The sequence below is a fragment of the Lethenteron reissneri genome, chromosome 29 (assembly GCF_015708825.2).
Source record: "Lethenteron reissneri isolate LAM-NWPU_2019-01 chromosome 29, ASM1570882v1, whole genome shotgun sequence".
In the NCBI taxonomy this organism is placed as follows: domain Eukaryota; kingdom Metazoa; phylum Chordata; class Hyperoartia; order Petromyzontiformes; family Petromyzontidae; genus Lethenteron; species Lethenteron reissneri.
In genome coordinates, this window is record NC_083807.1 from 7193957 (window position 1) to 7207927 (window position 13971).

The 13971-nt window shown below is 44.5% G+C and overlaps 1 protein-coding gene and 1 long non-coding RNA gene across 2 annotated transcripts; both read right to left on the reverse strand.

Moving 5' to 3' along the window:
- Positions 1-60: 60 nt before the first annotated feature.
- On the reverse strand, positions 61-8159 carry LOC133349305 (uncharacterized). Its single transcript, XM_061562680.1, has 7 exons — positions 8024-8159; positions 7720-7816; positions 6270-6493; positions 4702-4846; positions 1984-2252; positions 1248-1365; positions 61-473 (listed from the first exon to the last, which is right to left on the reverse strand). Exons 1-7 carry the CDS (start codon positions 8102-8104, stop codon positions 190-192), a joined length of 1218 nt encoding a protein of 405 aa, XP_061418664.1. The 5' UTR covers positions 8105-8159; the 3' UTR covers positions 61-189.
- A 2563-nt stretch (positions 8160-10722) lies between these two features.
- Positions 10723-13281, reverse strand: LOC133349296 (uncharacterized). Its single transcript, XR_009755930.1, has 3 exons — positions 13150-13281; positions 12350-12477; positions 10723-10863 (listed from the first exon to the last, which is right to left on the reverse strand). It is a non-coding gene; the product is annotated as an uncharacterized LOC133349296 (long non-coding RNA).
- Between the last annotated feature and the right edge of the window lie 690 nt (positions 13282-13971).

A 13971-nucleotide genomic window follows, 5' to 3' on the forward strand; every position in this document is an offset into this window, starting at 1 on the left:
AGTGCCAGGCAATCGTTGTCTAACTAGTGTCAATGTTTATACACCACATGCTCATTGAGATAAACCATACATTTTCGAGTCACGAAGTTTCGGAACTGGTTCAGACGCCAATTGCCACAGGTTAGCTATGGCTAGGAATCAAACCTGTGTTATTAGGACTGCAGCACAGTGTACGGAGCACTGACACCTTCAAAACAAACACACAAGCCAACAGTAAAACATGTGAAGGAGTACGGTAGTTAGTGTGCAATAGGGGTTGGGGCGTGCCTCAATTATCAGGCCCTTTGCATCAGGTGGCATGCTGATGGAGTAGTGTGTGGCGTTGCGGGAGAACGTGTATCCCATTTGCTCCATGGCATCGCTCGAGAGCCATGTGTCTCCCACGAAGAGTAGCGTGGAAGAGTCCAGGCTCCCCGGCTGCACCACCAGGATGAGGCTGCTCGTGGTGCACATCCCATATGCAACCGGAAGCACTGCCAAGGGGACCGGGGGGGGGGGGGGGGAGATATATTGGTGTTTGTAAGAGGCCACAATTTAAAAAGTTTAACTATCAACCATTGTTTTTGACCAGGTACAGGTGAACCAATCCGGACGAGCCAATAAGTTGCAATTAAAACGATCATTTAATTGGAAGCCCCCCACCCCCTACCTTAAGCCACTCAGGGCCCAAATATAAGAATGGCTTTGCTTGTTTATGCCTAGCACCACCGACTTCAAAGTCATTAACAGTGCCTTAACAAAAACCAGTGGGATATTTTGGCAGTGGACGCTTTTTTCAGACTACAACCGTTACCCATTTGTTGAAGTTAATATTTGCTATGGAGGGGCCATTTACAAAATCATTGGTCTATAGTAGATCATAAAATTGTGTTACGAGTGAACGTGGGTGATAATTGTACACAAATTCCAGCACTGTCCCCTTAGCAGTGGCATCATACAAGTCAGACTTCCTGGATTAATATTCCAATTTCCTGCATCTTATTTGGGATGCTTGACGTAGCCACGAACGAAGCGTCAAACTTAGTTGCCAAGTTTGGTTGTGAAAATACACGCGCAAAAATGTGCTTCTCAAACATTTGCGCACACGTGACAATTTAACGTTTTAATTATTTGGCACATCAGCTGGAGGGGGATCTTGACAAAAAGTTGACCAGATCACCACGTGGGTCCAACCCATACATATATAAAAGTGCTATTAATCTACAAGTGTCAATTTAAAACGTGTACCAAACGAAATTTAAACTTACCGACATCATTTATGGTGCACGATTGCTGGACTGTTGTGATGTAATACTGCGCCTCGGTATCCAGCAACACAAGCTTCACGGCAAGCGTGTACACATGCGTGGTGGTGTCCACCAGGTACTGGGGTTAGACAGGGCATGTTTCAACTGTTAAGTTTAATACCGGTTGGGATTTGCATTGCACAAGGTGAAATTTCAAACGTGTCCAAACACAACCAGATGCTAAAAATGGTGTAAGAGGAGGGATGTTTGGACCAAGTAAAACCAAATATGCCAGGTAGAATGATTACTTACTGGTTAAGGGTTAAAGTGGACTTTGCAAAGAAACTACAAAAGCTTCTGGCCTTGAAAATAGTGACATGCAAAAAAATGGTTTAAACATTGGCACAAGAGAACTGGCAAGACAGAAAATTGGCACAATGTTTGTTATTGGCAAGTCATGGAGGACTGGGCACTTGGGCATTGGATGCACTCAGATGAAGGTCGACAGAAATGTGTTGCTAATGTGCAATGTTGTGCTTCTCTTCATGCACGGTGGGATTTCTGCATAGTTCAGTTTCCTACAAACTTTATAATTTGGAATTGGCCAAATATCCTAAGCATGACTTGGCAATATCTGGCTCCTTCCCATGGTAAGCGTTATACTGGCACCTCAGGTGCCACCAACGGAGATGAGAACTGCAGTGGTGACATTATTAGACCGGTCCTGCAAATGCGTAGACCGTTCAACAGGACCAACCTGTTTTTCCACCACCTTGGCACTATACGGGATCTCAAGCACCAAATAGAATGCATCCGGACTCCACGGGACAAGCTGTTGGTGCAGCTGATAGTCCAAGGCCTCGGCGCTGCGACACGGAGCCTGCACCGATTGGAGCAGCAATAATCCCTCTGCGTCCTGGTCGCACACCGTGAAGGTCTCTGCACCGATCGTCAAGTTAACGATGGAGACTCCATTCAAAAACAGCCCCATCGTGATCGCAAAACCAGAATCTGTACACACATCATCTGTGGACAAAAAAACGGACACTTTTAGTTACGTAGCACAGAAGCATATCAGTCGTGCACGGTGCCACCGATTAGGCGCACTCACAAAATGCAGTCAAGGTTTAAAATGGTTAATGCACTAATCGATTTACTCGCTAAAGAGAATTTTGCAAATACTCACTTAAGGTAAAAATGACACTGCTTGCATGCATGGTCAAAAGTCGAAGCAGCTTTGAGCTGAAATTAGTGCAGTGGTACTCGTCACCTGTTTATAGCCAAACCAGGTGTGTAACTTCCAACACGTGTGATGGAGGCAAGTCAGGCCATAGCACAAGTATTGTAAAATTTCTACAACAAGTTCGGTTATTGAGCCTGGAGGGATGAACGGGCAGTCTTAACCCATCAACTGGGACTTGCGCTCACACCTGTTCGAGTTGTAACGTCGTTACCATTGCCAAGACGAAGTACAATAGCGTTAGACGTTATTCAGTGCCCCAAAGTGGAATGTCTACTCGTTAAAGTGCTGAAACTTTCAAACAAGCATCGAATATTTAAACTTTACATTAAATTAAACTTGTCCAAATGCATTAGTCACGTATTAAGCTTTTCATCTGTTGCATCTGTGCATATTGGATGCACTTCACCACACCCAGGGAACAATTAACATCTCTAAGGTGAAGCCGATGACCTGGGGATCTGTTTATTTTGGTGAAGTGGGGGACACAGCTGAGCTATAAAAGGTCCCACAGAACTGCTCAACCAAAGCTATTCATACTTTGAAACTTGCATTGCCTTTGTACCGTTCACCTTTTGGCGTTCTGGTATAATAATGACCGTCTCTGGTGTAGGCCAATCCGTTTAAAAGACAATGCATATATTAGAGCACGTTTAGCAACACGTGTGGTTAATGCACACTTGATGCCTTGCAATAGGTGTCCATTTGGTGTTTGAACATCTTAACACCTGCTTTATTGCCACAGAGGGTAAAGTAGTATTCTTATTTCCATTATTTGTATACTGGCTACAAGGTCCCATAGATATCTGGTGGCCCTTGCTGGGGGGATGTTGAACGTCACATGCACTGGAATCGTGCAGAAATGTGGGCATCAATTATTTATTAGATTTATCTAGCGCCTTATTCCAAGGCTCTTTACAAAAACTTAAAATTGTACAAAGTGATTGAAATAGTGGGGCTATATCAAAAGTGGTGTGAGTTATGGTGACAATTAGGAAAACAGGTGGGAGTGATTGAGGGGTTGTGAAATGGTTTGGCTAGGCCTGGTCGTGGCTGGGAGTAGCAGCAGGATGGGCTAGGACAGGGGTCGGCAACCTACGGCTCCGGAGCCGCATGCGGCTCTTTACGGGCTGCTTCTTGACGATATGTACGTATGTACAGCATGTACTCAGATGCATTGCGGCTCTTGAAATACTGAATTTTGTACCGAATTGGAAAGAAATGGCTCTTCTTGTTATTTTGGTTGCCGACCCCTGGGCTAGGAGAAAAGATGGGTGTTGTTTTAAGGGAGGAATGGAAGCTGGTTGCTGTAGGTGAACATGCTTGTTTAGTGCTGCAGGAGTTGCAGTGAAGAGGAAAGCGTGACTGGGCACAGGGCGAGAGGCACAGGGGAGGTTAGGAGTGTAGAGGATGGAACACAATGAGGTGGGAGGGCAAGACCATGGAAGGAATTAGACTACAGGACATTTAAAAACAACAGCAATAATACAGAGCCAGTGGAGTTGGGGAAAGTCGAGCGTAAGTGGATAGTGGGGTAACTTACTAATTATCAAGGCAGAGGCATTTTGTATCTGTTGAAGAGGAGTGAAGGCATAAGCAGGAAGGCCAGGAAGTATCGTTGAAATTACCAAGGGGAGAGTAAATGAGCGAGCGAACCCGGACTTCAGCAGCAGCGTGAGACGAGGGGCAGATTTTGCACTTATTGGATAGGTGGCAGCAGCGAGTGTGAGTAAAACGGCAGAGATGCGGTTGGAGAGGGAGGCGTCAATGACCGAGGTTGCAAGGAGAGGAGACCGTAGTAGTGGGGGAGAAGGGGGGGGGGGAACTGAGATGGTAGGGCAGGGTGGAGGGAGGTGTGGAAATGTAGGGTCATGATTCAACTTTAGAAATCAAGTCTTGATTTTGCATCTAATATTTCACTGAATGTCTCATTTGTACATGATTTTTTACCATTAGCCAAACTCGCATAATTAGCAGTACATCTTAAATAATTCCATGACTCTGCATGTATTGCACACGAGGGGATTTTAATTCGATACATCGGTCACACCTACCAGTTCCATGTTCGTATCACATCCTGGCGACGGTAAGAAGTTCGTGTTTTTTCTGCCACAAGATGCTAACGTCACAATATTTGAAAATTCATCACCGGCTGGTATCTCGCACGTTACTTGGTGCTATGGAGACGAGTACTGCCGTGAAAGTGAACGGCTGGAAGAGTGATGCATACTGCACCTTGCAGCCGAATTTCTCGGCAAGGGCAGCTTCCCTTGGTTGCAATCATAATCCTCGTGAGGTCCCAGACGTCATCGGTCCACAGATGCTGGATCTGCAGGTCGAGGATGTATTCCATTCCGAAGTGCCAATTGACCCAACAGCTCTGCAAAGACAAGGCATTGCTCAAAAACATCATTAACAAAGTTAACCTTGTCTATTTTCATTCCAATAAATGAAAATGTTTTAATCCATGCAAGACTATAATAAGGATCTTTCAGGAGTCTCATTATTAAAGCTATTGCTGAGTTGAAGGGGCCGACGACAACTCAAACATTTCGATTTAAAGCTTACATATTTCAGATAAAATAGTTAAATATTGTGCCTTAAGGAAGAGTGTTCCAAATCACCTAAAGTACACCCGAGTATGAAGCCCAGAGGTAACTTTTTGCCACCATCTGCAAAAATTGCCCTCTGTACAAATGTATAAAAAGGAGTGTCATTTGAATATTAACTTATTTGCAATCACAATCTTGCATACAAACGCACTCCGATTTAGAGTCCACACAGACCGAGTAGCGTTCGATTGCCAGCAATCCCCTGTAGCCATCTGACGTTGAGTCACATGCATCGGGTTCGAGTCACACCAAGCTATAAGGAGCAGCAGGATGCTGGTGCTCCTCTCCACTGGAAGCCCCGAGCCAGTGGTCAAACGTAATTTGCATATGATCTGTCACTTCACACAATCGCCAATGATGCAGACTTGCCACTGGTTGGTGTTCATTGTATTGGCCTTGGATCAATGGTGGGAAACAAGTCAATCATGCATTACACACTTTTCATTTTTTATTCTACCTACGTGACTTTACCGGAAAAACAATGGAAACAAATAAATTAAATCGACGTTTCGGGCGCAACACAAGCGTCCTTCAGGTGGGGACAACCTAGCGAAAGCACAAACGCTTAAGTGTGTCTCAGATGGCTGTGACGAGGGATTATAGTTGCGGGGCATGGAGGAAGGGGGGGGCCATGGTGAGTGTGGGGAGGCAAAGTTGTGAACATTGGGGGTGCGCTGGGAGGCAAACGATTGGAGCCAAAACTGAGGCTCTGTGATGTAGATGGCGGAAGTAGCTAAAGCAAGCTAGGATTAAGCCGCCTTTTGGTTATGCTACCGGGTGGGTACATTCCAAACGCAGGCTAACAGCGTGTAAAGTTCAAACTGAGATGTTAAAAGCTAAAATAACGTGTGGTAATGGTGATGGTAGTATGTGGAGCTGGGGGGGTAAGACTGGGAATATGGATATGTTTAAGAAAATATATCTAAACTGGCCGTCTAGCAGTAAACTGCATGGTAGCTAAAGTTTAACTTGGTTAATTACATATTTCCAATGATTGCTCAATTTAAAACCATCCTCTCGGTTGAAGTTGTGTATGTTTGTAGATCTGGATGGCTTCATGGACAAATCTTTGGTAGTATCCAGGAGGTTTGCAGAGTACTTTGGGATCGGAGAAAACAATATCACGAGAACTGAACCCCCAGCATAGCTTGCGCAAACAAGTGCACACGACGGACGTTTGTTGCCACGAACCTTGTTGAAGCCGCCTTCCGCCCCCCACGGCACCGACAATGAGGTGGTGGCGTTCGTCTGCGTCAGGACGTAGCCCCTCTGGCCCATTGTGGTCGAGTCGACCTTCTTGAAGTCGACCCACACGCTCGTCTCTATGTACTCCACCTCGGCCAAGTGCAGCACCAGCGGTTGCAGGATCCTGGGCAGAGTCCACACGATGGCTTGTTCCGTGCACTCCGGCTCTTCTGCAGAGAGGATTGTTCACTCAACTGGGGATGTGTGGTGTTTGGGGGAGCACCACATTTGCAAGTTGTCTAAATGCAATCACATTTATCAAGGAGATAATGGTACACCTACACATGGTTCCATTTTAAAAGCAGATTCAGATTATTTCAGAGAATAATTAGCAATTCGGTAAATTATGGCAATTTGTTGAAATTTGAATTTCAGCAGAGGACAGGGGAAGGCAGGGCAATCGTCTCAGCTGGTTGTGGCGATGACAGCTACTCCCTCATTGCATAGACCATGCTACATAGGGTTTAACGTTCAGACAAGCGGTTCTGAAATTCATATCACCCAAACAAATTGTTAAGGTTAATAACTTGATAATGTGGCATGACTAATGGAAGTTAAAACCCCCATCTATTTTTTTATAATAAAGTGTCACTTACATTTAAATTATTTGGCCGCTATACATTTCCACCCGATAAGCCACTTCAGCAAGCTACCACTCGTGGCCAGGTCGCTTCTGGAGCGGTCAATAGCTCATTGGGCTTTGTGGTCAAGTAAAAAGTTTCGTTTTGTCCAAGTTTAGTGATTTGCTTGCATTTCCTAGACTTTGCACTCCTACCTTGTGTTAATATTGCTTGTTGGAACGTTCTGCCCCCTACTGGGCATCTGAAGAAGAGCCTCATAGGTTATCGGATTCCTCCAGTAAAAAATATTGATAAACAAATGGATACAGCGGGGCAAGGTGTGGGCACTTTCCACCTTTTCAGGAGGAATCAGACCAGGGTGGAAGAGTAGGCCAAAATAAATTATGAAAAAGGGCTCCCTCCTAGTGGAGGTCCTTTTGCCAGCAGTGACACAATCACTGACATTTCAGGGATGGACTTTCGCTCTTGTCACTACGGTACTGGGGACCGTCCAGCGCCGAGCACACTGTGAATGGGCAAAGCTGGTTCCTCTGCACCCATTAACTCGCACAGTAGGCAGGTGGTGCAATGGATATATTTAACTAGTTAAGTCACCATTGGAGACTTCAGTTGTGTTTTAAAACGGATTCTGGGGTCAATGAGCGACAACCAAACCCAGCGCACAAAACTAGCACAAGCGATGTACGCAATTTTGCAGAGAAAGGTTACGGGTGTAAAATAACATGTCAAATAATTCACAAATACTAGTTGGTGTTACAATAAAAGAAAGTAATTCGACCACACCTAAAAAGGGACCAAAAACACGGGTCACTTACGTACAGGGCAGGCAGTCGTCATATCAAGGAGGAATGCCGACCACCTATCCGCGTAGTACACAAATGGTCTTATAACATCAACCAGCGTGCCTTCAATCTGTCAACAAAACAGTCAAGATGAATCTTCTTTACTGAAGTACAACTTCACTTCCGTATTCACTTTAGTTTTTCAATTAGACGTTAACAAGCTGCTATATTAAATTAACATATCAGGTGCACTGCTCATTTACGGATGCAAAAATGTTATTTTGATAACAAAGCGGTAGAATCTCAACGACATTTTTCGGCTGTCGGTTTGCGTTACCATCATAGAAGAGCTTTCATTCGTAAAGTATGGCGATCGAAAAACCACTCTGGCGTCAGAGCTGTTGACCGCGTATCCCATTTGAAAAGCTTTCTGGATATCGACTTCAAATCGGCTTCCATTGTTTAACCTGAAGAAAATCTTCCAAACCTGAGCAGTATTCATAATCTGCAAAAAACATTGAAAGCAGGGTCAACGGGGACACGTCAATACATTTTATTTTAAAATGTAAATTTATACAAAGTATATCCACGCTCGAACGAGTGATGGGCAGTCCCCCAGGACCAGCAGTATAACTCTACATGATCAGGAACAATCTTAGGACACAAATGCAACTTCCTCCCAGTTGGCAATTCAATCTTATTTGCCAAGACTCTGAAATACTCACATTTTTACAAACCTGCAATTGTCTGCATATACATTATATTACGGAACACCAAATGATGTAATCACATTCCATTACTTAGCATCACCACCTTGAGTTGCAAATGTCGCACGTTAAGAACCAGTTGGCCAGTATAACTCTGACAGAGTACATTTAAGTTACATCACAACTGTAAAAAAGGCACTACGAAGATTCTCCAATGTCGTGTTAATGCTCAGAGGTTAATAAGGCAAGGCTCTCCTTCGTACATCGGTCTAAAAAAATAAACGTACACTTTACCCATTCCATCAACGACAAAGCCTTTTGGGAGAGCAGCGTGGGTTGAACACACGCAAACTCTGGACCCCTTTCACAAAGTCTCACATCAGCCGTCAGCCTTTCTTGAACTAATGTTGGTGAAACTGCCGAGATTATAGGCAAGGACCCTTTAAATTTCGATTTAAAGCTTTCATGACTGCAGGGATTCATCTTCTTGGTTCTTTCGGTAAAGTCACGTAGAAGGGAAGTAATAAAATAATAAAAATAAAACATAAAATAATTCTCACGACGTTTCGGCCACAACGCAAGCAGCCGTCCTCCGGTGAAGACCAGGTCTGTCGGGGAGACAGCGTCTGAAATTCAGACGCGTTGTGGCCGAAACGTCGTGAGAATTATTTTATTAGGTTTTATTTTTATTATTTTATTACTTCCCTTCTACGTGACTTTACCGAAAGAACAAAGGACCCCTTTCTTTAAGACATGTTGTAAGCGTATTATTTTAATGGAGGAACAGCGAGAGATATGGTCTGCTTATTTTTTGGGTAATTATATTCTCCACCATGGCATCAATTATCTTGTGCAACGGGTTAACAAGCTGATATTAATGTGAAAACAATGGCCCACATTGAATCTCGTGGCATTACATACTTGATCACTACCTTTACGAGGGGACATTCAAAAGAGCTCGACCATGTGAATCTGGAACTAGCGGCATTGTGCATCCACAGTAAAAAAAAAAACACCAAGCGCCGAAAAGTCAACGAATGCATTTCAGTTTTCTACCACTAAAATCAACTGAAGGAATTTCCCTGGCCAAGTACTATGTACAGAATAAAGTAAACACCTATTGCATATATTACTTCTACACACAAAACGTATTTTATTACACACCATTTAGCTGTACAAGCCCTCTTAGAGTGCTTAATTTCAGAGCATTGAGTGAAGAGATGCACATTCTGGACCAGTTTCGACATACAGAATCTCACCAGCAGTACCGTTTGCTTGAAATGCTAGTAAACTGCCCATCTTACAGGCAAGGATACTTTTATAAGAGTTCTATATTGTATAGGTCGATACGAAATTATACAATACACAATTCAAAATAATCTGGACAGACGTTACAAGTTGCTATCCGTCACGCCATACGGAAAGTACCCAGTACACACAACTTTGGACCAACATCCGATGTCCGCTGCGCAGTAGATCCATCCGCTACTACCAGTCATTAAAATTCACTCACCATATTAATATCAAAATCATCTTGCTGTACTTCAACGTCTGGGATGTTTGGAGAGCTCCTACTGATCGACACCTAAAAAGAGCAACATTACATTTACGAATGAAAGCAAGATCAAGAGTCACAGCATTCTTGTACTAGACAGTACCAGCACAAAGGTCACATCCAACTTGCCGGGAACAGAGGCCAAGGCAGCTTTGGTACACCCGGCACAAAAAGTCCAAAACTGCTTTAAAAATAATGGGAAAACGCTTAGAAGTTAAGAATAAAGTAGTGTACATTACTGGTTTGCACCAGAAGTTTTATTTGAAAAAAATAAGCATAAATCGTCCACCAGTTAATTATCAAGTCGGCAGTAATTTGCAATTAGTGGCTTGTCAACGGACAGGAGCATATAAAAGATTGTGCTACGGATCTCTTGTGCAGCCCACATTAAGGGTTGATTGGACGAGTGATTGTAGCGCCAAGCCTGCCTCCGACAGTCAGTCACTTGCTTTCTGTAGCCAGGGCAGACCTGGCACGCGACATTGTCACATTAATGGGTGGGGGGCGATTAACTGGTCAAGGCAGACACCCAGTAAACATGGGACACACGTTGGGTCAACGTTTGTCCAATGGTGCCATGTAAATGAACGTGAGATAAAAAAGTCAACTTTTTTTTAACAAGTTAGACTTATGAAAATCTTTAGAAGGTAGTTGCACCTTAAAATCAAGTCCAATGGGTGTGGGGGGAGTTGGTCAGAGTGGATATGAGTGGTTGGGTTACTGCATGTACAGCGATTCTATACAGCAAACAATAAGGTGGGGCCACACCTCCCGGAAGTTTTCTGCGCACAGGATTTCACGCTGAGCCCAGACGTAGTTGGTCCTGCATCTGGTCGTGTACGGAATAATAGAGACGTTTTCAAGCGGATTCTTGGGATAAAAAATCCATACCGTTTTCAGCACTTGGTCAGAGCCCTGCATGACATCGAGAAGTGGGGGGGGGGGGCACACTGAAACGCTGCTCCGCAGGAGGGGGCATCTGCCAAATCACGTGCACCAATCAAAAACATTTTGGATTATTCGATTGGTCGGCTACTCAAGCCGCCAGTTCACCGGCCGATTTGCCCATAGACAATGCACGCGATGGTTGAGCACGCATTTGGCCAGGAAACCGTCGTTTGTTTGTTCATTGGAACGAGTCGCTTGTTACATAATAAATAGTAGGTGTTTTTTTATTTAATATTAACGGTCAACTCTTTTTTTAAGTCATATTTGTAATGTACAGAACCTTTATCATCCCACTGCTGGATTAAGGACTCTCCACAATAGGGTTGCTAAGTCGATAGACAATAGCCAGGATATTTCAAAGCGTCAGTTTCGCCAAATAGTTCAATGAACATATTGGCTTTATACCGGTGGCAAACGGAATAAATAAAAAAACTTATTTTTTCCCATCAATGATTTATTTTCCTTCGATTCACAGCCCCGGTCAGAAAATGTAGTGGGTAGTGCATCAAAATCAGTTCTCTGAAGCAGTCAGAAGATGAATTTCGGTTCAAATTTAGATTTTAGACTTTTATGAGGACCGGTGTGTTATGCTGCAATGGTGTACTGCCAAGTCCATTCACATCAATCACCATTCAACTTCAGTATTTTATTTCCAGACCTCCAATATAGAGGAACACTGCACCATTGCTCAGAATGAGTCACAGGTACACCATTGCTAAATGTCAAGTGTAGATTCAAGCGAATACCACACTATTAGCTTACATGGCAACGCTCCAATGTGGAAAACGTTTCGTATATATGTCCGGCTATATGTACACACCCACTACACACTTGGGGCAAGTGCTTTTCGAAAACACCCAATAGTATGTGACCGGAACCATATCTCCAACTTTCTTATGCTAGTCTTATTTTACAACAAATTTCTAGCCAAATTCAACCCAGGAAATTACAGGACAAGCAAAAACAAAGTGATGTCATGCTTGTTTAGAAGTTGAACCCCAGGTAGCTGGGCTTTTAGTACAACAGATAAATGTATCGATAGTATCCAATATTCTGAATAGAAATATTTAACTCTCAATGACAACACTATCTAAGAATGCTTATTTAGATTCCCTACATGACCGATTGGTACAATGAGAAGAAAGCACACCATAAACAGAGCATGTAACCTTACAAAGACATCACGATACATGGTTGATGGGTAAAGTTTGTAATATTGCTTCAAGGTCAACATGTCATCATGGGCATTGGCGTCACTGCCTTTTAGATCTCCCACATCTGCTCTCAGTAGCTCACCATCTGGTACCAGATTTTCTTTACACCCCCCCCCCCCCCGGTGATCAGCTTGGTGCATCCATTCACCATCACCACCCTCTGGACCCTGGCACCACGTGTATGCATTTCCAGACAATGAATGGAGAGTGCGGGGGGGGGGGGTGGGCGAACAGAGCACCTGCTGGTACACGTGGCAGCTCGTCAAGGTGGCCCGCAATATCAGCGTGCCGGTGTAGCTCGTGTGGAATGTGTAGCCGCACTGTGTGGCAAAACGCGGCGTCAGGAGGTGCAGGCCTTGTGACCGATCTGGCAGGGGGCGGGAAGGGGGGGGGGACAACAATCGGTAGCATCATCATAACCGTATGGGACCAACGCCGACAGCAGTAGCAGCTTGGTTACATCAATGAGCCAATGATCGCATGAGGTCAAAGCACGCCTGCAACCCAGCATTCTAAGTGGGGTTGGAGGACCAAGCAGATGTGCTTGAGAACCGAACCTGCTGGGCTGAGAAACAGCTAAACAAGGTAGCGAAGCAAGTAGGATTATAAACTGCTCGTGCTTTAGAATTATTATTAAAACAGTTTTACCATGTGAGGACCACCGAGTTACGTAGCTTGACCTGGTCACCAGCGATAGCTTAACAAAGTGGCGTATTACGTGGAAATGTACAGCTGCCAAATAATCTAAAACGCATGTAGATATTCTTAAATAGAGGGAAAAACCGAGAGACCGGAGAAGTCACCCGGCCACAGGGAGAACGCCAAGTACAGGCAGAATCAGGGTCGGGATCGAACCCAAGCCCTCCTGCATACCAGTCGAGGGAGTCAACAACGCCACTGCGACACCTCAACACCAACACAACCTGGCACACAGCTCAAGAATAATGCAAGAGGAGAGCGCTTGGTTTTGTTTCCTGGTGCGTCTTCCCCTCCGAAACACCATCGCCGTTGTTAAACTGCACCCCAACCCGAATATTACCTTCCACAGAGACATTCCAGGAACGGCCGTTGACGAAGGAGGCATTGACGGATGTTTCTACGAAGCTTCCATCACAGGCAGAATCAACGATTCCTGCGGGCACACGGCACCGCTCGCACAATCACCGACAAAGCATCCTCGCGAGTGTTGTGCAGCGGGTCCTCAAGTGACACCAGATGCGCGTTCATTCCCACCGAGACTTTCACCAGGGTAAGAAGTCATTGAGAAGGACAAGCATTGTTTTTCAAGGGCCGATGTTGGTCAACGATGTACGACAGGCGAGTGCCTTCCAGACAAACGTAAAGAGCTAAAGAGGTCGAAATAAATTCAGTCCCACGTCAGCATAAAAAAACCCCACAAATTGCTAAAGCATGCAGTGCATGTCACTGTACAGGCATAGTGCCACGGCATGCGCGAAAATATATATGAACAGGGGCAGCAAAACTCAGAGGTGGAAACAGATTGGCAACAATTGCACTCCAAACGGTCTTTCAGTTAGTCAAAACAATCAAATATAGGATGGGAGGGCTATTAACTTCAGAAACCAAAATATGTATTTATTCCAAGTGCATCCAATGTGCTCTAAAGCTCTTTCACAGATGTCCAACTGGACACGGGACACCGTTTCAAGGTTTACATCATGGGTGAGTACGCAATCTCTGAATTTGGTAGAAACTAACATTATATAGTCGGTAGGTGTCATGATTAACCGCTTTTGATAAATTGTCCCTTTGTCCCCCATGCGCTCATAACATTGGCACGTGCTTAATCATGGCGAGGGTCACATTTCACGTGCAGAATGCTCTTGAATTTCCCGGTTTG

Bases quoted from the DNA above. Each gene is read 5' to 3' on its own strand.
- LOC133349305 (XM_061562680.1), bottom strand. From the start codon at position 8,104: ATGGGATACGCGGTCAACAGCTCTGACGCCAGAGTGGTTTTTCGATCG. The intron at 4,847-6,269 runs GTTCGTGGCAAC...TTGTCTTTGCAG, and splicing joins CGGAAGGCGGCTTCAACAAG to AGCTGTTGGGTCAATTGGCA. The intron at 474-1,247 runs GTAAGTTTAAAT...TCCCCTTGGCAG, and splicing joins GTGCACCATAAATGATGTCG to TGCTTCCGGTTGCATATGGG.